This window comes from Taudactylus pleione, unplaced genomic scaffold (genome assembly GCF_031769625.1).
Source record: "Taudactylus pleione unplaced genomic scaffold, aTauple2 ptg000021l, whole genome shotgun sequence".
Classification (NCBI taxonomy): domain Eukaryota; kingdom Metazoa; phylum Chordata; class Amphibia; order Anura; family Myobatrachidae; genus Taudactylus; species Taudactylus pleione.
Genome location: NW_028284423.1, coordinates 11,806,388 through 11,831,626, shown reverse-complemented (window position 1 = coordinate 11,831,626; position 25,239 = coordinate 11,806,388). Strand labels below are relative to the sequence as shown.

Sequence of the window (25,239 nt, the reverse complement as noted above, 5' to 3'; positions counted from 1 at the left end):
TGATCCACAATCTACTTACAGCCAAGTTTAAAGGTTATTTCTCTGTTATCACATATGTATGCTGACCTCTGCCATTCTCTACTATCTTGTGTTAACAACTACCTCTCTGCTATTTCTCATGGATGTCCCAATGATACCTAATGGGCAACATGTCCAAAACAAAGTTCATCATCTTCCCTTCTTCAAGACTCACTACCTCTCCTAAAATCTTATTTGCTATAATCCTCATCACCAACATTCCTCAGTGTCACAAGTCTTGACATCACCCTTGTGTCCCACTCGCTGCCTTACTTTTCACATTTAGTTTCTATCCTACTCCAATGAACTATTACTCGAATACATTATTTTCTCACCCAATATGAAACTAAGGGCCGTATTCAAATAGAGGTGAAATTGACCGTTGTCATCATCGTTTGCGAATCGGCCATCCGATCGGCCGATATATAGGCCACGATAAGCTGATTTGCGGCCGATTTCGCCAACGATATCGAAAAAGGGACGTTTTCCGCCTAAAAACTTTCTCCAGCCTAGGGCAGGCGAAAAAATTAGCAAAATCCTTATTTTTGTGTAAAAATGTTGGGATTTCTTAGTCTTTGGACAGCCCCCCTAATGATACTTTAGCGGAAAAAAAAAATTAGTAAGTTGCGTACTTTGGCGAAAAACGGCCGCTAAAATCTCTGTCAAATTATTCTTTTTTTTTTTTGTGTGAAAAATGTGTTTAACGTATTGGGTCTGGTATTTCAGAGGGCCATAAGGATGCGCCAAGTGTTTTAAACATCGCATGTGGCTGGTGCAGGCGGTTTTTTAAAACCACTAAAAAAACACCTGCGCCAGCCTCGTGCGATAGTTAAAACACTTGGCGCATCTTTATGTCCCTCCAAAATGCGAGCCCCAATACATTAAATGCATTTTTCACGAAAAAAATAGATACAAATTTGACCGAAATTTCAGCGGTCGTTTTTCACCAAAGTACGCAATTTACGAAAACAATTTTCGTTAAAGTATCATTAGGGGGGAGCTGTCTTAAAGGGTTCTGTATGAAATCCCCAAATTTTTACACAAAAATAGGTATTTTGCACATTTTCCCCCTTTTTTAAAATGGAGAAGTTTTTATTTTTTTCTCAATTTTTACATGAGAATCTGCGATAATATCGCCGCTAATTGAATACGGCCCATAAACTCCTATCTAGTCTGTCATTATTTGACTTCATCACTGCAGTCTTCTCCTATCTGGCATCCCCTGATCCATTTATCCATGTTCAGTCCATCCTCAATTTTGTGGGAAATGATCTCCGTCTTTTGCTGCTCCACGTCCGCCATGCCACTCTGCAATTAAATGACTTTCCTTCGCCTACAAAGACATCAACTATACCATCCCATCATACCTCATCTATAAATGTTTTCTCATACACCTAACCTCAATACGCCATGCGCCGTGAGACTCCTGGCACAAGTGAGCTGTCCCGAGCGCTGTAGCATTTTTATTTGCCAGAAAAATCATCTTAACAACAATCATATATGACGAACTGCTTCACAAGACTGCACTGTTGACACTGTGACACTTCTATATCTCTATGAAACTGAATCTGAATCCGTATACAAAGCACAATGGAACTTGGTGTGGAAAAAATCCATGGCCACCTGCATCGTAGCACAATAGTATACAGGGTCAGACTCTGTCACACAGAAATATCCAAGTGTTGCATATCACGGCAACGGTTTTTTTACATCGCATTGTGACTAAAATGCATTTTTGAGCGAAAAAGATGCACAATGTAAGCAGAGACGCCTGGTACTGGCACTTACAAGGGCTGTTTGGCGTGACTGCAGCAATAGTGTATGCGCACATATCTAGAAGTCCTAATTATTCGTTCATATATTCATGGAATGTGTAGAAAATCACAAAGGCAGGAACATGTGGTGTTTTTTTTTCCTCTCCTGTGAATAGCATTAATCTTTTATACAAATTAACTTCTATATACTAATAAAGATTTAGAACACCTAATTTTTCCAGTTTTATTGAAAATTTAAGCCATTCAAATGCAGTGAATAAACTGAAATGACACAAAGGGGATTGGTAAATTTCTAGAGATAAACCCAGGTTAGCATAAATGAAAAAAAATAATATAAATTTTATTAGTTATACAAAAAGAGGCCTTTTCTCGGGAACACCTTCAGTTTTCTGCAGCAATGAGAAAGCGGCTTTCCTAGGCCATGAAGTGCCTCCATGGACTGAAAGAAGGTCAACATTTAACTTTTTTTTTTGTTCATCATGCAGGGTTTTATTACATTTTGAGTAGGCGAAAGGATGGTTCCTCAGTGTGAGGGTTTTATTTACCATAACACATTGTCTCCATGTTTGACAGGTAGTGTTACAGGGGTTTATTTACTAAACCGCTTCTACCCAATATGTTTAAGACCAAAATTTAAAAAGGCATGCCTATGATTTACGATGTAAAAAGCATTGCCTTAGTAAAGCAATCCCTGTGATGCCGATTGCCAAACATAGAGGAGGAAGCATGATGGTCTTGGGTACTTTTGCAGGAACTCAAAATGGTGATTTCCTCAGAGTGATTGGCACCCTGAACCAAAGGTGCTACATCAGCATTTTGCAGTACCATGCAATGCTCTCTGCTCTTCATCCCCATTGGTCAAGGGTTCATCCCACAGCAAGATATTGATACAATACATACCTCCAGGCCATGTCAGAACTACCTTTGATGAACTGAACAGAAGATGTAAAAAATAAAGACCATAGGTGGCCGCGCATCGACCATCGTTGGGTCGTTTGCAGGGGCCAGAAGCTGTTCGATTTAAACAATAACGATATGATCATTATCGTTACCGTTCAAATCTGACAGCTTATCTGACCGTGTGTACGCACCATTAGAGTCCAATTTTAATGCATTCTCACCTATAAAGCCCTAACCCAATCCACTCCCACCTACATTCTGACCTCATCTCCCTCCACATTCCTGACAACCCTCTTTGCCCAGCCAATTATTGGCGACTCTCCCCCAGCTGATTACCTCCTTCTACTCCTACCTTCAAGATTCATGCTGTTCCCCATCACTGGAACTCTCTCCTTCCTCCAGATTAACTCCTCTTCACTTCTCTCCAAAGCTTCAATTGTGCTCTTAAAACCCACTACTTTATTAAAGCCTTCCAGCTCTCATCCTAACTCATCCCTCCATGCTCCTCCCTTACTGTCACTTCTGTCTGTTTTCCCCCTCCTTTCTAAACAATCCTTTAGGCTCAACAGGCAGCACGATCTCGGTGGGTACTCTGACTGCATATAAAACAATGTGTGTATAGCTTTTATCCCATGTTCTGCAATGTTTTGTACTGTGAGTCTTGCATTATTTATCCTTTGTTTAGTTTGTACTGTTTGCTTACATACTATAAGGAACTGCGGAATCCTTATAAAGCCATATAAAGAAAGGGTGATAATATCCATCCGTTATGATATTTTCACACTCTTAGTTCACTGGACTGTTATAGTCTAATATAATTCTGGGTTACACATATATAACATAATGCCGTTAAATGCTTTGTTACTTAGGGGTGGTAATGTTACTGTTTATACCCCTTTTTGTTATTTGTCTTTAGATGCTGAGAACCTGCTCATTACCTGATCTCTCTAAAATGTTCAAGACCTTGGTGGATGTACCCAGTGTTGCTGACTTGCAGGAGGAGGAGAACCTGGAGATAGAGGATATAGAGGATGAGCCTGCACAGGATGTAGATCATTCTGATTCTGAAGACACGTGAGTGTAATACAGATGTGTCCACATACACTTCTCATTAAACTGTGCCAATTGGCTGGACCAATATGCGATAGGTAGCACCTGTTCTTTTATATGCAATAGGCATCACCTTGTGTATCAATGCCTATTACCCTATAGAGTGCAAAGGGGCCTATCCATTAGCAGATCTTTCTGTAAGATGAAAGACAAAAGATTTATACCTTGAAAATTCCTGGGGCTGCTGTGACAGATATCTGTCATGTACATGACTGATTTTTGCAAACGACGAACGATATTGCATGACATCATTCAGGGAGTGGATTTTTATTTTTGCTTCTATTCATTTTCATTAAAAATATCGTTCGTCGTTTACCGCGACAGTTATTTCTATTATCTGTCAGTGATCAACGATAATTGACCAACATGTTGGAGAGACAAAAGACAAAATTTGTCGGCCGCGGGAGTGCGCATTGTCATCGTTCAGAGCCTATCCATTAGTAGATAAATTGAACAACTGAACGATAAATCATTCAAATTTATCTGCTAATGGATAGGCCCCTTAAGCCTGCGAGAAGGGGCCCTCGTACCTCTTTGTCTGTCATTACCCAATCTTGTTCTTTTATTTGTTCCTAATTGTAAAGCGTAACGGAATATGCTGGCACTATATAAATAACTGACAATAAAATAAATAGCCCTGATTATCGCGCCATTGACTTTGGTACTTAGCTGTGCCAAAACACTAATCCGAAGTACCTAGGGCCTGTTTCAGACCCGGTCGCAAGCGCTGAGCGCTCTCAACCTGGTCGATGATGGCCCAGAGCGCATGCGCACGACGGTGCCGGCTCCGTCGTGCGCATGCGCGAGACCCGGATAGCGACGGGCACTCCGTCGCTCCGGGTCTCGCACCAAAGGGGGCGTGCTGTCGATGTTGAGTGACAGCACGCCCCCTTTGGTGGGCGGGCCAGGGGGGTGGCTGCCCAGACAGAGGCGTTCCCACGAGAACGCCTACCGTTTGGGGGCGGCCCCACTGACATCACAAGTGATGTCAGTGGGAGAGCTTTCGGCTCTGTTTGAGCCGAAAGCTCTCTGGGGCTTGCGGCCACGAGACCCTACCCGAGGGTCTCGTCGCAAGCCCGATGGTCTTGACCATCGCGACCATCATCCTGGCCGCTCGCATTAGCTGTGGGTGGCAACCCACAGCAATGGGAGTGGCCAGGAGGCCGCTCCATGAAAAAAAAAAAAAAAAAGACTCCCTGATTCAGAGCGAGCGCTCTGTCACAGCGTCCGGCTCTGAATCAGGGCCCTAGTACACTACTTGCAAACAAAGGTGTAAGGTTGAGGAAATAGTACCATAATGAAGGAAAAAAAAGCAAGGTTGAGGAAAAAGTAGCCAAGGCAGCTCCAATACGAACGGCCCTCAGCAAGCATGATTAATCTGTTACTTTTATAACAATTCCTTTGCGACAAAAAACCTAGTAGTACGTTATTTGCAAACTAAGAGCCGTATTCAATTTGAGCGGACCCGCGATACTTTTCCGCCTCCCGGACTTTTTCGCCTACATTGCGTGTTTTGCAGGCGGAAAAGTATTGCGCGCGTGCCCGCGTATCCCCGTATTCAATTTGAATGTATGGTTAGCTATGGTTACCCCCGATTTGGCTTGCTGAAGGTATTTGGTGTTTTTAAACGGGCTCAATAGCTGCTAAATAGCGTTTTTGTATAAGTGGTGCAGAATAGTATTCAGTAGTGTATTTTGCAGAAAATAACTTATCCCAGCAAATTCGGGGTACTTGAAAATGGGGGCCAGCATATTTTAAAGTTGCTAAAGTTAAGTTTAAAAAATCGTGACAATCCACCTGCCGCAAGCCCCTGCGCACTTTTTTCCGCCTGCTATTCATAGGCGAAACTTTTCCGCCTATTACATTGCATTGACTTTCTGCCTAGGCGGAAAGTCTTTCAAATTGAATACGGCGATACTTTTCCGCCTGGCGAAATTACGTCATCGGCGAAACTTTTCCTCAGATTCCGGCTTTTCGCCTCAAATTGAATACGGCCTAAAATGCAAAATTAAGGAAAGCGTACACAACACAGGAATCGCACCAGGCCTCTCGATCCATATGGGGATAGGTGTTTGAGGACACATCTGTACCTTTACAAAGAACCCTGAGCTAGACACCAACTTGTCAATATCACATCTAATCGATAACGAGCCCTGTATTCAGAGCACACTTCATAATTTTGCCTTTCAGACTTGCTCACTTCTAAATATTGGAAACCAAGAGCTATGCCTGAATTATAGTAACTCAACTGTCACTTAGCTTTTTACACTTCTTGTATTTTCTTTATGTTGGATGTGTTCACTACTATTCCCAGCATGAAGTATAGATGTAGCTTGTGCTTTATTATAATACCATTTAATATTTAGATTGCATATTTTGAATAATAGTGCAGTGAAATCAGTCATTTTAAGGTGTGCTTCACTTTGATCACCTTTATTTTATTTAGACTTTGGGGGTGATTCAATTGGGCGCGAGCGAGGTAAAAAAAAAACATCACGCCCAATTTTGGATTACCGCGGGTATGAGCGCTCTCGATACCCGCTGTATCCAATGAAATAAAAAAAGTGGTTGGTGGGTTTTCAGAGCTGTCCGGGGGTCTCAGGTGGTCTCCGCGTCTCCCGGTGGCCTCCCCTCCATCTTGTCACTGGAGAGCTGGCTACTGGGAGTCTTGGTGGCTGCTGGGAGGCTCCAGGGGATGCTGGGTGGTGCAAGGGCAGCTGGAAGATGTAGTTCTCTCAGCACTGGTCAAGGGGGGGGATACACTAACACGGGGGGGGGGGGGGGGGTCACACACCCCAGGGGTCACTTCCTCACATGCACTCACACTCGCATACTCACCCGGCTGCAGAAGACCTGGCTCCCGACACTGGAGAAAGAAGACACCGCTTCGGAAGGTGAGTAATTAAGGACTAATTAAGCTAATTGGAAACTTCCTATTGTTTAATTAGTCCATGTGGGGAGGGGGGGATTTGGGGGTGCTGCCGGGGTCCCAGAGCAAGTCTCACTGATTTTTCCTATCAGACTTGCTCTGGAGGTGTGGGGAAAAAGACAGTGATTTGTATAGAATTGAATAACAAAACCCAGCGCCGCAGCGGTTTTTTACATATCCCTTCTGCAATTGGATTCCCCCTTTTATCTGCTTCTAGTCCAGGACGTCTTCAGGTTTGTAGTATGTGGGGTAGAATAAGCTGTAGCTGATAAGCTGGTCAGAGTGGGCACAATGGCAGGATTTATGTGGGCTGGCCTTGTGGGCAGCAGAGACCTTTCTACTTATGTGTTTGTGCTGGAGAGGTCAGGGCTGCATGTGACTGGAGGAGGAGGAGTATCGAGATGAGATGAAAGGGAATGGAGCCAAGCCAGAAACTTATACAGATGAGTAGTGAAAGCAATAGGGTTCCCCGGGGGTTCCTATCCAAATGGTGTAGAAAACCTGTGCAGCAAGATTTATACATACATTTAACTTATTTTATGTACCATTATATAATTTCTTATATTACGTTAGGGACTTCATTTCATGGGCAAAAGCTCCTAGGTGCCAGAATGTAAAGTTAGATAAGCCTGCTCTTTAGACATTTATGCCTGCTATGCACGGATTAGCCCGAGTCATTTTACAAGAGCCACCATAACACATAGTAAAATGCATAGCGGCACCACCAGTGTTCTAAATTGTATTAAAGGCAACATATTTTTTAAATCTGGGCAAGTTATTGGCCTCCCACAGTCTAGCGTACTAAAATAGTTGGTGCGCTCCCTTTTGTTCTGGGATTGCAGACACTGTCCCAATATAATCCCTAAATTGTGAAATGCAAATGGGAAATCAGAGAAAGGGAGACACCTGTTCAACTCTGAAGCTATTATGGTACAAGCTTGATTAATCGAGCACATCGAACAGCGTATGAACTGCTCGCTATTCTTGTGGCTGGTGTTTGCTACCACAAATTTGCGAGCAGTTCTGGCTATAAAATAACCCAGTGGCGTGGTCAATGACGCTCCAGTATTAATTATGCACACCCTTAAAACGCCCGTTTTGACCTTTAAGCACGCCTGCGTTCTGACTTCCACTCCCCGTTTTCAAGCACCTTCCCCTGTTACCACCCACATACGCCTCCTCCTGTCACTCATATTAGCAGGCATTCGCTATTTAGCGTACAAACGATTTTCGGCTGCACTGACTGGTTCGCGCATGCGTATTACGATCCGTACACATGCGCAGTTGGGCAAACATCGCTCGGAGCGAATGAGCGGCCGCTTACGAGCGGCTCTGAATCAGGCCCTTAGTACCGTTTGCTCACACTACAACCGGGTACCAGTGAGGCCTCCTACCCCCCTTCTCCCTCTCTTTTTTTTTTTTTCTCATCCTCCCATTTTTTACTCTTCTTTTCTCTTTTTGTCTCTTTTCTCTTGTGTCTTTTTTTTTCTTCTCCTACCTTTATTTTTGCAGCTAATGTTGTCCAATTGTTTACAATATCTTGTTATACCTTATACGATTTTACATGATTAATATATCCTTCGGATGTCTCTTTTGACTCACAATGTTTTCCCTTTTTTTATCTGAAGGCTTATGTTATGTATGTCTTTTTATATATTCTAATTTAAAATAAACTATTTAAAAAAATAAAATAAATACTACCCCAGTTAGTGCAATCCCCAGTATTTAGATTACTAATAAACTAAAATAGTGTGGTCTGTGGTGAGTTTATAAAGATGCATTAATAGGAAATATTTTTAAACTTTCTCCTATACAAGTTGATTTTCAAAACCCTATTTTCAATAGTAGCTTAACTAATATGACAGAAATAACCTGAGGTTGGGTCTGTGGGATAAATAGTATAAATCTTTAGTTAAGCCCACTGCAATGCAAATGTATATTTAAGGCCGCGACCAAACTCCCTTTTGTGCTGTTTTATATTACACTGTGGTCTTAAAGGAGCAGTCTCATTAGAAGTAGTCGCCTATAGAACATGCAATAACATGTGTTATATACAGCTTATAAAGGGTCCAGCCATTTATCTACTTCTTTTATTGTTCTGGTTGCTAGTATGTTTGGGGAGACGGATAGAGACCTGCAGGAACTGCAGGCATCAATGGAGCAGTTACTAAGAGAGGATGCGAATGAAGATTACGGTGAGGTAGATGATGCTGTCAATGCACAAATATCAAATAAGATGGAGGAAGAGGAGAATGAGCAGGAGACTGAAGTGGACGATGAGGAAAATCAGCCCAGCAGTGAAAGTGTAATTAATGAAGAGTGGCATTCAGGTACATTTCCTACATACGTTTGTGTTCTATAAGCACACTTTGTGCAGGGTTAAAATAATGCATTTTCACCCAACTAAACATGAGTCTAAGTATTTAACTCTGAGGTAGTAAAGCTAGTTCTATTTTGAGGTAGTAAAGCTAGTTCTATTTTGCTTTTAGATTGCATGTATAAAAGTGTACATTACATAGATGTGCATCAACCCTCCACCTGGTGGCAGTATTGCATCTGCTGTTCGTTCCCCAGCTCTGCCTAACTCCCTGCTCACTGACTGACTCATTTACTATGAGAGGATGCATGCCGTGAAGCAGCAGGAAAATGGGACAAAGCGGTTCTGAATCTCGTCACTATACAAACTTTTTCAAAATGTTAAAGGTGACTGGGTTAGTACTGGTATATGAGAAGTTTCAGTTCTGGAGAGTTTTATAAATATATTCATATATTCTTTATAAGTGGCGCATACTCTGTCCTCCAATACTGAAGTGTAACCGTGCACAGCCAGTGCTGAGTGTTGGAAGAGGAGAGTGCGGTCAGTAGTGGCAGTGAATGCTAAGATGATTAAAACTCATATTCAACATATGTGTAATAAATTATGCTACTGATTGAACAGACGCCCAAGACTAACTTCTTTAAACAAAGATTGTTCTGTGGTGCATAATGGTGGATATTCTCTGGAGAAGCAAACATAGTGGGTGTTCCCTACTAGAAGTGGTTATTCAAAGGTGGACAACCTGAATAACAAACTGTTCATGGACTGTCATTGGTGAGGGTCAGAAATTGCACCACTTTGCCTAATGGCATGGGATTGCACATAGAGCACATCCTATGTTTCTCTTATGGCGCACGTCCCCTAGGTGATATTAATGAGCGATTGAACGATAACTATATCGTTCAATCGCTCATTAATTGTGCATGAATCGGGCACTAAAATGGCGGAAACTATCAGCGATGCACGCTTCCGCTGGTCGTTTCCGACATCAGTCATCGCCAGAACATGCTGGTCAATCTGCCGATAGCGACAGATTGACCATGTTCAGGGATGAGGGAGGGTGCCTACACTGAACGACATATCGTTCAGTGTGAGGACTGCACAGTTTAATGAACGACTTAACGATATCGTTATCGTTCAGTCCTTCACGAGTCGCATAGTGGATGTGCCCCTTACCATCCTCTTTGGGGGGACACGATTAACCTTGAGGTTTAGAGGGCACAAGAATGTGGCAATCAAACTGCTAGTACTTGTTTGTAATGTAGCTCCTCTCCATATAACCCCTCATTGCAATAGCATCTTAGGCCCTCATTCAGAGCCGTACGCTCTGAGCAGAGCGCACGCTCTGAATGAGGGCCGGGCTCCATTTTCATGGAGCGTCCTCCTGGACGCTCGTATAGCTGTGGGTCACCACCCACAGGCTATACGAGCGTGCTTTTTGATGGCCGCAATGGTCGAGACCATCGCGACCATCGAAATTGCGAGCCGGAGCCTGCGGTTGAGGTTTTCAACCGCAAGCTCCGGAGTGATTTTGGCTCTATCAGAGCCAAAATCACTCCCACTGACATCACTAGTGATGTCAGTGGGCCGGCTTCTGACGGGAGGCGTTCCCGTGGGAACGCCCCCGTCAGGGAGGCACGCCCCCGGCACGCCCACCAAAGGGGGCGTGCTGTCAATCAACATTGACAGCACGCCCCCTTTGATCGGACACAACGAGCGAAGGACTTTCCTTCGCTCGTCGCGTCTGGCGCATGCGCACGACGGAGCTCCCTCCGTCGTGCGCATGCTCAGTGCATAACATCGACCCACTTGCGAGCGGACAGCCGCTCGCGAGTGGGTCTGAATCAGGCCCTTAGTTTTTTACTAAATGCCTTAGTCAGATGGAGATTGTCATTGTATGATTCACATCAGCTCTTTACATCGATGGTGGGGAGCCATCGATTGGTATCCGTGCTGTGAAGTCGGTTGGCCAATTGGGAAAGGTAAGGCAGGTCTTTTGAAGGTGGTGGGCCAACCAAAGAACGGAGTGTAGCTATTTGAGTGACTGGGCATGAGTAAGTGCCAAGCACTGTTGCCTGTGAAGAGGAAATAAAAACATTGCAGCATTTTTCTAAACCATTGATGGTTGCTATCAATTTATATAGCCAGATAGTTGCACTATAGATGGCTGCCTAGGCAACCTTTAACTTTTTGTTTCTCGATTTGTTTTTCTATTGTCAATGTTTTTCTGGTCCCTTAGTAGAGACACAAATTAGGCAGCCACAGTCTGGTCAGGCTTAGGTGTGATACTTCCGGTTGTGTTGCATTAAAATGATGTCTCTGAAGGTTATATTTAAGGGGCCCGTGACCAGCTCTTCTAGGTTGGTGAGAGCTTCCTGGATGTTGTGGTATAAAATCCAGAAAATAGGATTTAATAGTAACTACAAAAACCCTATTCTCTAAATCCATTTGGTGGGGACACTATGGTCCCACCCTTCATTGCTCTGTGGTTACCACAAATATTATGGTTTGATTCTTCTAGTCCAGTGCTTCTCAAACTAAGTCTTCAGGACCCCAAATAGTTCACATGTTCCAGGTCACCTAACGGATGCACAGGTGTAGTCATTACTCACTGACACATTTTAAGGGATCCACAGGTGGAGCTAATTATTTCACTGATTTTGTGGGCAGATCTGGAAAATATAAACCGTTCGGGGTCCTGAGGACGGAGTTTGAGGACCTATGTTCTGGTCCCATCCTGAGGGCATTGTTAGAAAAGGGGCTATTGCAAGGAGGTTTATATATGAGAGGAGCCAAATTGTACCTGCTATACTCCAAGGAGAAAAGGATCTGACCGTACAAAAATCATATTTTTCCTCCGTTTGTGGTAAGACTTTAATTATCAGGATTACATGATTTCTGACTACTTACTGTATCTGCTGTCAGCGATTTCATTGTACTGTACATAAACATATTTTCTATCCCTGCAGATGACAGCACTGAGGATTTTGAGAATGAGTATGATGACGGTGACAGTGTTTTTGGCCATTTGGAGGAACTGAGGCTGAAATTGGAGCAAGAGATTGGTTTTGATAAGTTTATAGAGGTCTACAACAAAATAAAGGTGAACTTAGGAAATGGGTATTTCATATAACCGGAGAAGACCATGTAGCACGGTGTAAATGTATAAGGTGTAGTCTTGGATCTATAATACGATTTTTACTTACCGTAAAATCTCTTCCTTGGCGTCCATCTGGGGGGATGCCTTACATCTGGGTTATGTATAGTGATGGGTGAAGTCGGACACTAGCTAATTGAAAACTGGCTCCCACCCCCCTATATAACCCCTCCCTTTCAACCGTAAGCTCAGTCTAATGTTTAACAGCGCCGGAGGAGAATGTTTTTCCAGCAAAAGGCAAGAGAATAGAAGTGCAAAATCCATATTTTGGGGTACAAATGTGGGGACTTGGTTCAGAACCCTTTGCACCCCCCCCTAAAGACTAATTAGTCAAAATAAATAAAAATACCATCACCCCAAAAAAGACGTAATTTTTGAGGAAAACGTATTAGAAAATGTGTAAAAAGTGTGGGGCCTGATATTTTGGGGGGCTATATGGATGAAACTGTTTTTGAGATTACAGGAGGCTGCAGCAGGTGTATTTTTGAGATTTTTTTAAATCTTCATTTTAGAGACATCAAAATATACTAGTACTCATTTTCAGGTACCCTAAAATTAACGACGGTACTTATTTTTCAGAAAAAAACATTGCTTTCTATCATTATTCCACACACATGCAAATATGCCAACATAGAAAAAGAGAAACCAGATGCACCATACAACCATTAATAATTATGCATGAATATGCAAACATCAGAGGCAGGTGGGCGGGGTGCTAGTCCAGTCAATCTGATGGGTAAGCTCATAACTTTGGCCACATTTTTGCCAAAAACTTGCATATTCATGCATCAATATTAATGGTTGTATGGTGCATTTGCAACAAAATAAGTTCACTAAATACTTATTATAGGGCTACTACTACTATTCTATATTGATTCCCAGGGTCACTGAAGCTTTTTATGGGGTACAGACTGATTACCCCCGTAAATCATTCGCCTATCCGCGTTTTCGCTTGTTTTACAATTGAGTTGGACAAAAATTGGGGATGCGCATGGAGAAAACATTGCGTTAAAACAGGCGAATGAGGCAAATTCAATCCGATTTTCAACAGACAACATTTTTTGCGGCTAATTGAATTCGGCCCTAAGAAACTAGAGACCAACGGGTATCCAGTGTGAAAAAACAAACAAGGGAGGGTCCTTGGCGTCCCCCAGATGGACTCCAAGGAAGAGATTTTACAGTAATTAAAATTCATATTTCCTTTTTCATCCATCTGGGGGATCCATTACATTTGGGTGATATACCAAAGCCAATTAATTAAAGGGGAGGGGGGGGGGCGTTGGAACCGACCGCTCTAAGAATTTTCCGCCCAACACTGGCATTCCTTGCGTCGAATGTATGGAAGCGGTAAAATTTTGTGAAAGTGTGTACGGATGATCAGGTAACTGCTTTGAAGAGCTGCCCGGCCGAGGTACCATGCCATACAGCACGTGGGCCGAGTGAGCCCGGATTGATGCCGATCTTTTTGGTGCATCACACCAAAAGGAATCTGTACGCCTCAAAGATGCAGTATGGTCCAAGTAAATGCGTAACGCACGTACCACATCTAACAGTGCTAAGGAAGAAGCTTCACTAGACACTGAATCCTGGCAGAAAGTCGGAAGGACAATATCTTGGTTAATGTGGAAAGTCGATACCACCTTTGGCAGAAAGGCAGGTTTAGTGCATAACACTACTCTATCCTCATGAAAAATAATAAGCGGAACTTTATAGGAAAGAGCCGCTAATGCCGATACCCTTCTGGCCGAGGCAATGGCCAAAAGGAAAACAACCTTCAGAGAGTGAGATCGCAATTTTACAGACTCAAAAGGCTCAAATGGTGCCTTTTGGAGTGCCTCCAAACTAAATTCAAATCTCCTCAAGGAGGAACTGGAGGTATATAAGGAGGCTGTATGCAAAGAACCCCTTGTAAGAAGGTCTGAACTTCTGGAATGGTGGGCAATTTCTTTTGAATGGAATCGACAGGGCTGAAATTTGTTCCTTAAGAGTGGACAATCTCAGACCCTTACCCAACCTCTCTTGTAAAAAATACAAGAGGCGAGATACTTGGAATATATCAGGCCTGAAGTAACTGGTTTACAAGCCTGTATCATGGTTTTCACCACAGAGTCTGAAAACCCTTAGGCCCTCAGAATTTTGCATTCAAGAACCATGCCATCAAAGTGAAGTGATGCAAATTGGGGTGACTGCATGGACCCTGAAGCAACAGATCTGGATGCAAAGGTAGACGATACGTAACATCTGCCAACATGCTCCGAAGAATTGCGTACCAATGACGGGGCGGCCAGTCTGGAGCCACCTGAATAACTGGCCAGCCTACCTGTTGAATCCACTTTATTACCCTTGGTAACATTAACAGAGGATGAAATATGTAACCCAGCTGGAACACCCAAGGTGCTGTCATGGCGTCCACCAGAGGTGCCTGGGGATCCCGGGACCGAGATCTGTACCTTGGAAGCTTCTTGTTGAGATGAGACTCCATTAGATCTATTTCTGGAGATCCCAATCTGGCAATTACTGTATGTCCGCCTCATGGTGTAATTCCCATTCCCCTGGGTGCACACTGTGGCGACTTAAGAAGTCTACATTCCAGGTGTGGACAACTGGCAGGCAAGCTGCTGAAATAGCTGGAATCCAATTTCCTGCCCAATGAAGAATGGGAGAAACCTCCCTCATTGCTTGCCAGCTGCGTGTGCCACCCTGTTTGTTTATGTACACTGCTGTGGCATTGTCTGATTGGATTCGTACTGGTAAATTCTTTAGATAGCATTGAGCCTGAATCAATGTATATCAAATTGCCCTTAGTTCCAGTATTTTGATAGGAAGAGCAGTTTCCTGGACAGACCAAACACCCTATAACTGTCTGTCCAGAACCACCGCCCCGTCAGCCTGTTAGGCTGGCATCTGTGATAACAATGGTCCAGTCTTTTACTGACAATTGGCAAGCCTTGTTCAGATTTGCATCTTGCAGCCACCACCGGAGAGACCGGCTGGGTCTGTGGTGATAATCTGAACATCTGATTGTTTAATCGAGGGTCTGATTTTACCCATCGATGAAGCAATTGGTTCTGTAGAGGTCCGGCGTGAAATCTGGCAAAACGAATAGCTTTGAATGAAGCTACCATTTTCCCCATTACCTGCATAGCTCTTAGAACCGAGATCTGAGACATCTGTAAAATGGTCCTTTTTCTGGATTGAAGAGCCTGAATCTTTGCTTAGGGAAGAAACAATCTGGGGCACTATGGGGCATATCCAATTAGCCGTGGGGTTTACCCCACTGCTAATTATCGCGCTGATCGGGATTTAATTAGCGGGGTTTCCACGCGCGTGTGCCCCCGAGACACCGAACGCGAGTCCCTGCTGACGGACAGTACCTCGCACATCATGTAGGTGCGAGGTAAAATCCGCGTGAAGCTGCCCTATTTGGCCTTGCGCGAGAGGGTATGACACACTGATTCCGCAGTTCTCTCGCGGAAGTTCTGTTCTAATGACGCGAGGAAAAAGCTATTTGCCTGACTTTTGCCTGACAATTAGTCGCAGGTGAATTGGATATGCCCCTATGTGTCGGAGAGAAGATCCAAAAATACCATCCTCTGGAATGGACCTAAATTTGATTTGGGAAAATTGATGATCCAGCCGTAATCTGAATACGTTGTTTTGTTAGAACTATTGAGGGAGCCCTTAGCAACAAATCATCCAGATAAGCCAACACATTTATCCCCTTTCTCGGAATATCATGTGTGCCATCACCTTTTGTAAATACTCTGGGGGCGGTGGCCAGAACCTGATCCTGAAACTGAAAATGTCGATGCCAGACTGCAAAACGCAGAAGATGCTAATGACCCCTCCATATAGGAATATGGAGGTAGGCATCCCTGATATCTTTGGAAGCTAGAAAATCTTTCATAGAACAAATGACTGACCTTATTGACTCCATCTTGAAATTCTCCAAGTGAAGATACAGATTTAACGCCCTGAGGTTGAGAATAGTTCGGAATGACCCGTTCGGTTTGTCTACTAAGAAAAGATTGGAGTAGAACCCAAGACCTTCCTGTAGTATTGGAACCGGAATAATTACTCCGGATTCGGAAAGCGCAGAAATTGCCTGCATGAAAGCAGTCTTTTTGCAACCATCCACAGGGAGAGTAGTGTAAAAGAACCTTCTTGGAACAGGACCCCCCAAATCCAAAATGTAACCCCTTGTGACTATTTGACTTACACAAAAATGCGGAGCAGATTGGATTGAATCCAAGTTTCCCGGAATTTGAGCAAGTGACCTCCCAACAGAGGACGGGTCCCAGTCCAGTGAAAGTCATGTGGATCTACCTGCTGGCTTAGCTGCAGGTTGGTTGGTGCTGGGACCACCCCACCCCCTAAAGGTCCCTCTTTGGAGACCTCTAGGCGCACCTCGGAAAGCTGCCCCTGCCTTCATTCTGAAAGGATCAAAACCTAGGAGGTTTTGTTTTAGGTGTAGTTACAGGAAAGTAAAGACTTTTACCTCCTGTTACCTGTGGAATAATTTGTCAATTCTAGACCAAACAAAGACCTTCCTTCAAAAGGCAATGCCTCTAGAGCATGTTTTGACTCTGTCTGCCTTCCATGTTTTAAGCCAAAGCGAACGCCTGGCAGAAACGGCTAAGACTTAAATATGAGACTGAATATCTGAATAGTATCTAATAAAGCGACACCTATATAGATTAGAGCTTCTGAAATCTGATTAGCTAAAGAGTTTACTTGTTTTCAATCCAAGGATGAATCTAAAGTTATCATCTGATTCCTCCATGGACCGATAATCACCCAGGTGAATAAAGATTTTAGAACAGCCTCACTCTTTGAGGTGTCTTCCCAGTCATAATCCAATTCCCCTTCTTCCTGTGAAGAAGTAGCGAAACCCTCTTCTCCAGGAAAATCTACAGAGAAATGTGACTGCTTTTGAATGGCTGTGGCCCCTACAGACGGTGCCAATTTATTTAGAGACTTCGCCACCTGAGCGAGACATTGTCCCATATTTTGTGTCCATCTGGGCTCTATTGAGGGATCAGCCAAAGGAGGAACTTAAGCACAAGGTATCATATAATTTTCCTGAAAGTGACATAATTCCCCTATGGCGTACGCCATAGATGTGGCCTAATCAGACACCACCGACTGTTCAGCCGAACATCCTGGTGATGGATTTCATTGTGAACAACCAGCACAGGGCGACCCTTGCTCCGTACTTTTTTGGCAGTTATTTGTTTTTCCACACTTTGTACAAGTATAAACAATGATTTCTTTCTTAGAACCCTTGTCTGGTTTATCCAAACTGAGAGAGAAATAGAAGTCTACTCCAAACAGATAGCTACCTAAATTCCCATAGAAAAAGTGTAGCCCTGAATGAATAGAAAAGACAGGTAAATGTAGACTCCTATTCCCCCATTTCTTCAAATGCAGAAAAAACCTAGGTCCAAAACACCAAATTATTTGCCAATAAATCAAAGGTAAAATGCATAGTCAGGCAGTAACTTACAGGGATGTGTTTGTATGTGTATGACAATCAATGACAACAGTGCAGTAACTATGCTTCTATATAATAAGCCCAGAACTACACATAGTAGAAATCACAGTTTACTGCTTAGCTTGTCAGGTTTCCATCACCCAATGCCTGCTCTGACTTCCACCTGACCTACGGTACCTGGGGGAGTAGAGGCGTGGCCGGGTCATGCTAGTTCAAGACACCTGTGGACATAGCCTCTGGCGCCTGCGGCTCGGCCTGATGACGTCACCGCTGTGCGACTACACATGCAGCGGTCGTTTACTCACTTTTTGTCACAGAGCCTCCGGTGCTTGCCAGTGACGTCACCCGCCACGTGCTCTATGCACTCTATAGTCTCCAGCCAGGAAACTACTTGTGGCACCACCTGATGACGTCACCGCTGTGCGCCTGCACGTGTCAGCGGCGTCCTGGAACCAGAAAAGCCCCTCCTTTAAAAGCAGCAGCATGTTGCTGCTTCTGTAACCCTCAAACCGAATGGTTAGCGCTGAAGATTGAAGCAGTATTGTGCTGAACAGCCCATGGAGGTGTGAGACAAGCTGGCTCTACAGATTCTGTGAGTAACAGCAAGCCCCTCCCAGTCTGCTATATAATATTTTTTTTGCAACAAATATCTTTTTGCACGCGGCCCCCTCGGATGAGTATCTGGATTGGATAGAGACCAGGGACATGTTAGTTTGGTCACTCACTTAGAGGCCCTCTAATCTATAGAACTCCCACTCTGTTGGTGCTTGTTGCCTGTCCCCAGGAACTAAGCACCTAAATCCAAAACCTAAAAATAAAGAAATAGGTCCTAGCTTTTTGGTTTCGGTTTTATCTAGCCTAGTGTACTCCAAAGGCACTAAAAACTGAGCTTACAGTGGAAAGGGAGGGGTTATATAGGGGGGTGGGAGCCAGTTTTCAGTTAGCTAGTGTTTGACTCCACCCATCACTATACAAGACCCAGATGTAAGGCATCCCCCAGATGGATGGAAAAGGGAAGACATTAGGTTGCTAGCATAACAATGTGACTTTCTCCACGCTCCCCTTCCCTGCCAACAACTGCAATTAAGTATTGTATCACGCGTTCCCCATTTCTCTTAAGCTGGCCTACATTGACCGTTGATCCTTCCAATACAATGCACAACTATTCTAATCAACATGAACAATAGTTTTTTAGCACAAGCCGTCATGATCGTTTGATTTCCAGCCTTGTTTAATCTTTCAGACCTTGTTCTGCAGATTTTATTCAGTGTACTGCACATCATGCCCATACATATTCAGTGTATAGAGCCACTGCTATATTATTCAATTTAATCAGACATTGGTCAGATCATGTGCTAACTCGTTCAGTATATGACTAACATCAGATTGTAATCATATTCAAGCAGAGCCATCTTTAACTTCTGTTTAATGTCGGTGAACATAATTTCTATGTATACTGATCACTTAAGGCTTTAAACTCCTGAGATTTGCAAGGAGCAAGCCTGGGAAACTACAAAAAGTCAGACCTCATGTAGTGCCAGCATATTATGCAGCGCTTTACAGTGTACGATTGTTCAGTAACCTCAGTCCCTGTTCCAGTGCAGCACACAATCCAAAATCTCTTCCACACAAATACACACACACTGTCATTACCTACCAGTATGTGTTTGGGCTATGGAAGGAAAATGTAGCACTTGGAGGAAATCCACATAAACAAGGAGAGAATATAAGAACTCCACACAGATAGTGCCCTGTTGCGATAGAACCAATGGCCTCGGCATTGAGTAAAGAAAGACCTGTTGTCACACAGAGGTAATGAGGCATGGTAGGGAGGAGTTTTATATACATTGACAATGCATTGCTTTGAAAAAATTGCTCCCAGAGTTAGGACATGAGGTAGACAGCACGGAGAACGCAAAACACGACAGGTGCCTGGTCTCAAAAATGAAATATTGTATAATGTTTTTTATTTTTTTATAAAATTGCCTTTGCATAATAAGTAGCATTTTTATTTTAATAACCTTGTGATTTTAATTTAACTGACTTGTCATTGAAAACGTATGCCATTGCTTGTATGAATAAAGGACTGGTTTCTGCTCTGTTTTTAGGCCATACATGAGGATGAGGATGAAAATATTGATACATGTTCTACAGTTGTGGAAAATATTTTGGGCATCCAACACCAGTATCTATATACCAGAATCCTCCGCTTAGTCATGGCTGATGGAGCCTACCAAGAAGGTTAGTTATAGCAATGCAAATGCCATATTCCCCTAAATTTCTCAATAGAATTACTTACATCTCAACGGGAAAGGTACGGGATGCCGGCACTCGGGATCCTAGCAGTCAGAATCCTGACGCCTGTATTCCGACACGGTTAGAATACAACACTTGTCGGTCAGTATTTCTTCTTCCTCCACTAGGGGGCACAGGGACAACTCTAGGTATAGCCTGGAGAGGAGAGACACTTGTTGGTCAGTATTTGAGCCCCCCCTCCCCGGTGCATGACTCTAACCTCCCCCGCTAGTGCCTAAACCTAACCTCCCCCTCCCTGCATCCTAAACCTAACCCCACCCCCCCCTCCCTTCAGTGTCTAACCCTCCCCCTTACGCCTAACACTAACCCAACCCCACTACTTACCTTCAGGTTTCCGGTGGTCGGGATGCCGGTGCCGGGGATTCTGTCTGCATTTGTACTTCAGGGTCCATAGGGTATCCACAGGATACCTTGGGGGTACAGGTGTGACGTCAGTCATCGGGCACCATAGAGTTAAGCTTTCAGCCCCCCAGGATGCACTAGGGTCCCCCTCCTATACCCCGCTCCCGAGCCAAGGCACCTCAGTTTAGTTTGGTGCCCGGCCGGAGTCGGGTGCACCTGTTGGAGTGGGGGCTAGAAGAGCCCCTGAAGCTTTTTCTTCATGCAGCTGTGGCTGCACATCTGGATGGACAGGCAGTCCTGACGTCCATGCTGTCTTCCCTACACCCCCGCCGGTACCAGAACGCCGGTACCGATCCGGGGATGCTGGTGAGCATCTGGGGTCACAGCTAGCGGTGACCCCAGATGTTCCGGACCATGGCCGGATTCAAGGGGGACTGCAGGTAAGCAGCGGGGTCCCGCGGTGGGTCCCCGCTGACACATGGTCCAGAGTCCCCAGGCAGGGGACTGGCTGCAGCGTGGAGCCAGGTATTGAACCTGCGCTTCCACTACCCCCTGGGACAGCGGACCGCAGCAGGGCGGCAGCGCTGCGGCGTCCCGGGGGTTAAATGCATGCCAGGGGAGCGCGCCTTCCCTGTCTCACAGCCGGCGCCTCCCCCGCTGCACACAGCCCTCTCTGCACACTGCCGACTGGTCCTGTAGCAGCGCTCCTCCCCCAGGCCAGCCTCCTCTCTGCTCCTCGGCGGCCATCTTTTCAACGCATGGTGAACGCTGCTGGAAGCGCTGGACGGAAGCATCGTGGTCTGGGTCCCCCCGCATACCTCTCCTCCGATTTGGGTCAGGTCTGTGTATGCTGCGCTGTGTCCTACCAGGCCCTGTGTCTGCGTAGTTGAGTGATCAGCGCTGTTAGTGCAGGAATTGATTTTTCTTTGCATTGTATGTGACTGTGCTAGCGCTGCTGCCTGTAACTTTTCTTCTAACTGTCAGCTTTATTACTGTCCCTGTCCTTTCTGCTAAGCCCTTGCGGTGCGGTGCTGCAGGGTGGTCTCTCGCCTATTTAATATAAAATTGGTGAGAGGGGTCACATACTTGGTGCCATCATGTCTGAAAGTGATTTTCCTCTCCGACTACAGTGTGTTACGTGTAAAGTACCGTTAGCGGAAGGGGAGGGCCGGCGGAGGGTCTCTGCCGGCAGTGTTTGTCTATGGCGCGGCCTATTACGGTTACAGCACCGGTACAGGAGCCGCCCTGGGCTTGTTTCGCTCAGGCGCTTACAACCTTAGTGGGCCAGTTAGCTCCGCAGCCCGCGTTTCCGCCGATGGGTTTGTCCCAGCAGTCAGTGGTGTCGTCACCCATGCAGGGTTTCCCACGACAATTGGTGGTACCCCACAGTCTCCCTATTTCCCCGCTCCCGGTTTCTCTGGAGCCGGCGTGAGTTAACTCCCTGACGAGTTCTGTACAGCACTTGTCGGATGTGTTGCAAGGGGAGTCTGTGATGCGGCCACATAAACGGCCGGTGGCGTCTCTGTCGGCTCCTTATGAGGATGACGAGGGGACGTCTGATGATGGGGAGATACTGGATCCTTACGATCAGGAACCTCTCCATACTAAGGACGCTGACGCTAAGTCCAAGGTATATATTCCTGGACTTATTCGGGCAGTCCGCACAGCCTTGGTGATTGAGGACGAAGTTCCCCCAGCGGCTAAATCAAAGTATGCCTTTTTTAAAGATGTGAAGGGCGATGCCACAGTCTATCCTCTTTCGGGTCAGTTAGTGGACCATTTAGAGGAGGCGTGGAAACAGCCTGGCAAAAGATACCAGCCGCAGAGGCGCCTGGCAGTGGCTTATCCGTTCGCGGATAATTATTTTGCAAAGTGGGAATCCCCTCCACAGGTGGATTCTCACGTGACCCGTCTTGTCCGTAGTGCCACATTGCCGATGCCATCCATGTCCTCCCTTAAGGATGCTACGGACCGCAAGGTAGAAATCTGCCTGAAGTCCGCTTATTCCCTTGCGGGGGGGGGCAGCACGACCGGCTATGGCCATTTGCTGGGTTGCCAGAGCGATGGAGCGCTGGGCGGATTCATTAGAGGCTTCTTTTGATTCCGACTGTCCGGTCGAACAGGCGGAGTTGATTGGTAATCTCCGTGATTCGGCCACTTATATCAACGAGGCGGCCTTAGACATTAGTAGTCTGGTGTCTAGAATTTCTTCAGCAACGGTAGCTGCTCGTCGCACCTTGTGGCTGTGATCCTGGAAGGCGGACGCAGATTCCAAAAAGGGTTTGGAGGCGTTGCCATTTACTGGAGAAGTTCTCTTCGGTCCGGATCTGGACAAGATTGTGGCCACGCAGGCGGCAGCCAAATCGGCTTGTCTCCCGTTGGCCGCTGCTCCTTCTGGTTCTGGACCATCGTCCTTTCGGTCTTATAGGGCCCAGGGCAGGCCCAAACCACAGTCTTTTCCTCGACAGGCTGGCCCTAAGAAATCGGCCAAGCCCTGGAAGCAGGCATGGAGTACCAGACGTCCGGCCCCTAAGCCAGATGACAAGCCTGCGGCCTGACGGTCCGGGCCTCCCTTTGGGGGATCCCAAAGTGGGAGGCCGCCTGCTGCAGTTCGCCCAGTGTTGGTCGGTCACTACGACAGACACTTGGGTTCTCGAGGTGGTCTCCCACGGGTACGCCCTCTCTTTCCGGCACAGACCCCCGGCTCGATTCTTCACCACGGGTCTACCATCAGACCGGAACAAGGCTACGGAGCTGCGGAAGGTATTGCACATTATGCTCCAGGCTGGAGTTATAGTGCCTGTTCCATTCTCCCAGAGGGGCCAGGGTTTCTATTCAAATCTTTTTTTGGTACGGAAACCCAATGGGTCGTATCGTCCGATTCTCAACCTCAAGGCTCTCAAGTCTTTGCGGGTTTCGGATGGAGACCCTACGGTCCATCATTCTGGCGCTGGAACCTGGGGACTACATGGTGTCATTGGACATACAGGACGCTTACCTGCATGTCCCTATTCTTTTGCGCCATCAACAGTTCCTCAGGTTTGCAATCCGCAGCGACCACTTCCAGTTTCGGGCGTTACCTTTTGGTCTGGCGACAGCACCACGTGTGTTCACCAAGGTGATGGCGGTCATGGCGGCTTCTCTGCGGCTGCAGGGAGTCCGCATGTTGCCGTACTTGGACGACCTTTTATTGGTGGCAGGATCTCCAAAGCTCCTTCTACGCCACTTGGACCTGACCATTGCGCTACTGCAACGGCACGGCTGGCTAATCAACTGGCAGAAGTCCACTCTAATCCCGTCTCGGCGGATTCTGCACCTCGGAGCCTTATTGGTCTCAGAACAGCAAAGGATCTTCGTGATGGGGGAAAAGATCTCTGCTTTACAGTCGAAGGTGCGCAGTTGTCTGCACAGCCGCCAGGTGTCTCTACACTCGGCGATGAGGTTACTGGGCTCCATGGTGTCGGTGTTCGACATGGTGGAATATGCCCAGTTTCACTCCAGACCTCTGCAGCACCTGATCCTGTCCAAGTGAAACGGGCTGCCTCAGTCTCTGAAGTCCCAGACGATTGTGCTCACCCCGGAGGTTCGCCTGTCCCTTGCCTGGTGGTTACAGACGACCCATCTCAGCAAGGGATGTCCGTTCTGGGTTCCAAATTGGGTCCTGTTGACAACGGACGCCAGTCTTCGGGGCTGGGGAGCAGTTTCGGGTCCACACTTGTTCCAGGGCAGGTGGACGCCGACAGAAGCGGAGCTTCCAATCAATATCTTGGAACTCCGTGCGGTCTTCAATGCTCTCCAGCAGGCACATCGGGTTCTCCAGGGTCGTCCGGTACAGGTCCAGTCGGACAACGCTACCACCGTGGCCTACATAAACGGGCAAGGAGGAACCCGAAGTCGGGCGGCTCTCGTGGAGGTCTCTCGGATCCTGGTATGGGCGGAGCGCAATCTTCTGGCCATATCAGCGGTCTTCATCCCGGGAGTGCTAAATTGGGAGGCGGACTTTCTCAGTCACAAGGATGTTCATCCGGGGGAATGGTCCCTGCACCCAGACATTTTTCAACTGCTGGTGGACAGATGGGGTCTTCCAGAGATCGACCTCATGGCGTCCCGGCACAACAACAAGTTGCCGGTGTACGGGTCTCGCACAAGAGACGAACGGGCGTCTCTGGTGGATGCTCTGTCCGTCCGGTGGACGTTCCGGTTCGCATACCTGTTCCCTCTGGTCTCCCTTCTTCCACGGGTAATCCGTAACTTCAAACAGGAAGGAGGGATGCTCCTGTTGATAGCTCCCGCGTGGCCCAGACGACACTGGTTCTCAGACCTTCAGGGTCTGTCCGTGGACAGTCCTCTGCGGTTGCCGCTACGACCGGACCTTCTGTCACAGGGTCCTTGTCTTCACCCGGACCTGACTCGGCTGTCTTTGACGGCGTGTCTGTTGAGACAGCCATGCTGAGGTCCAGGGGGTTTTCCAGCTCTGTGGTGCGTACCATGTTACGAGCTCGGAAGCCGTCTTCCGCGAGGATATACCATCGCGTGTGGCATACGTTCTTCCAGTGGTGTCGACCGAGAGGTTATGCACCGCGGGAATTTCGTCTGTCTCGGTTACTCGCCTTCCTACAAGCAGGACTAGATCATGGGCTTCGCCTTGCTTCTTTGAAGGTACAGGTTTCGGCCCTGTCTGTCTGGTTTCACCGTAGGATTGCTACAATCCCGGATGTGCGCACCTTTATGCAAGGTGTTCTCCGCATTCAGCCGCCCTTTGTTCCACCTGTGGCGCCTTGGGATTTGGCTGTGGTCCTGAGGGCTCTCCAGGGACCGCCGTTTGAACCACTGGGCTCAGTGGATCTTAAATGGCTAACAGCTAAGACTGTTTTCCTTCTG

General features: G+C 46.2%; 1 protein-coding gene across 4 annotated transcripts in view; it reads left to right on the top strand.

Moving 5' to 3' along the window:
* Positions 1-25,239, top strand: part of NEK1 (NIMA related kinase 1) — a 154,360-nt gene that overhangs the window by 113,574 nt on the left and 15,547 nt on the right. For all 4 annotated transcript variants that reach the window (XM_088448453.1, XM_088448454.1, XM_088448452.1 and 1 more), the window contains 4 exons: positions 3,610-3,767; positions 8,842-9,062; positions 12,019-12,152; positions 19,809-19,941. In XM_088448453.1, coding sequence (XP_088304579.1) covers positions 3,610-3,767; positions 8,842-9,062; positions 12,019-12,152; positions 19,809-19,941 — 646 coding nt within the window. The remainder of the gene's footprint in view (positions 1-3,609; positions 3,768-8,841; positions 9,063-12,018; positions 12,153-19,808; positions 19,942-25,239) is intronic.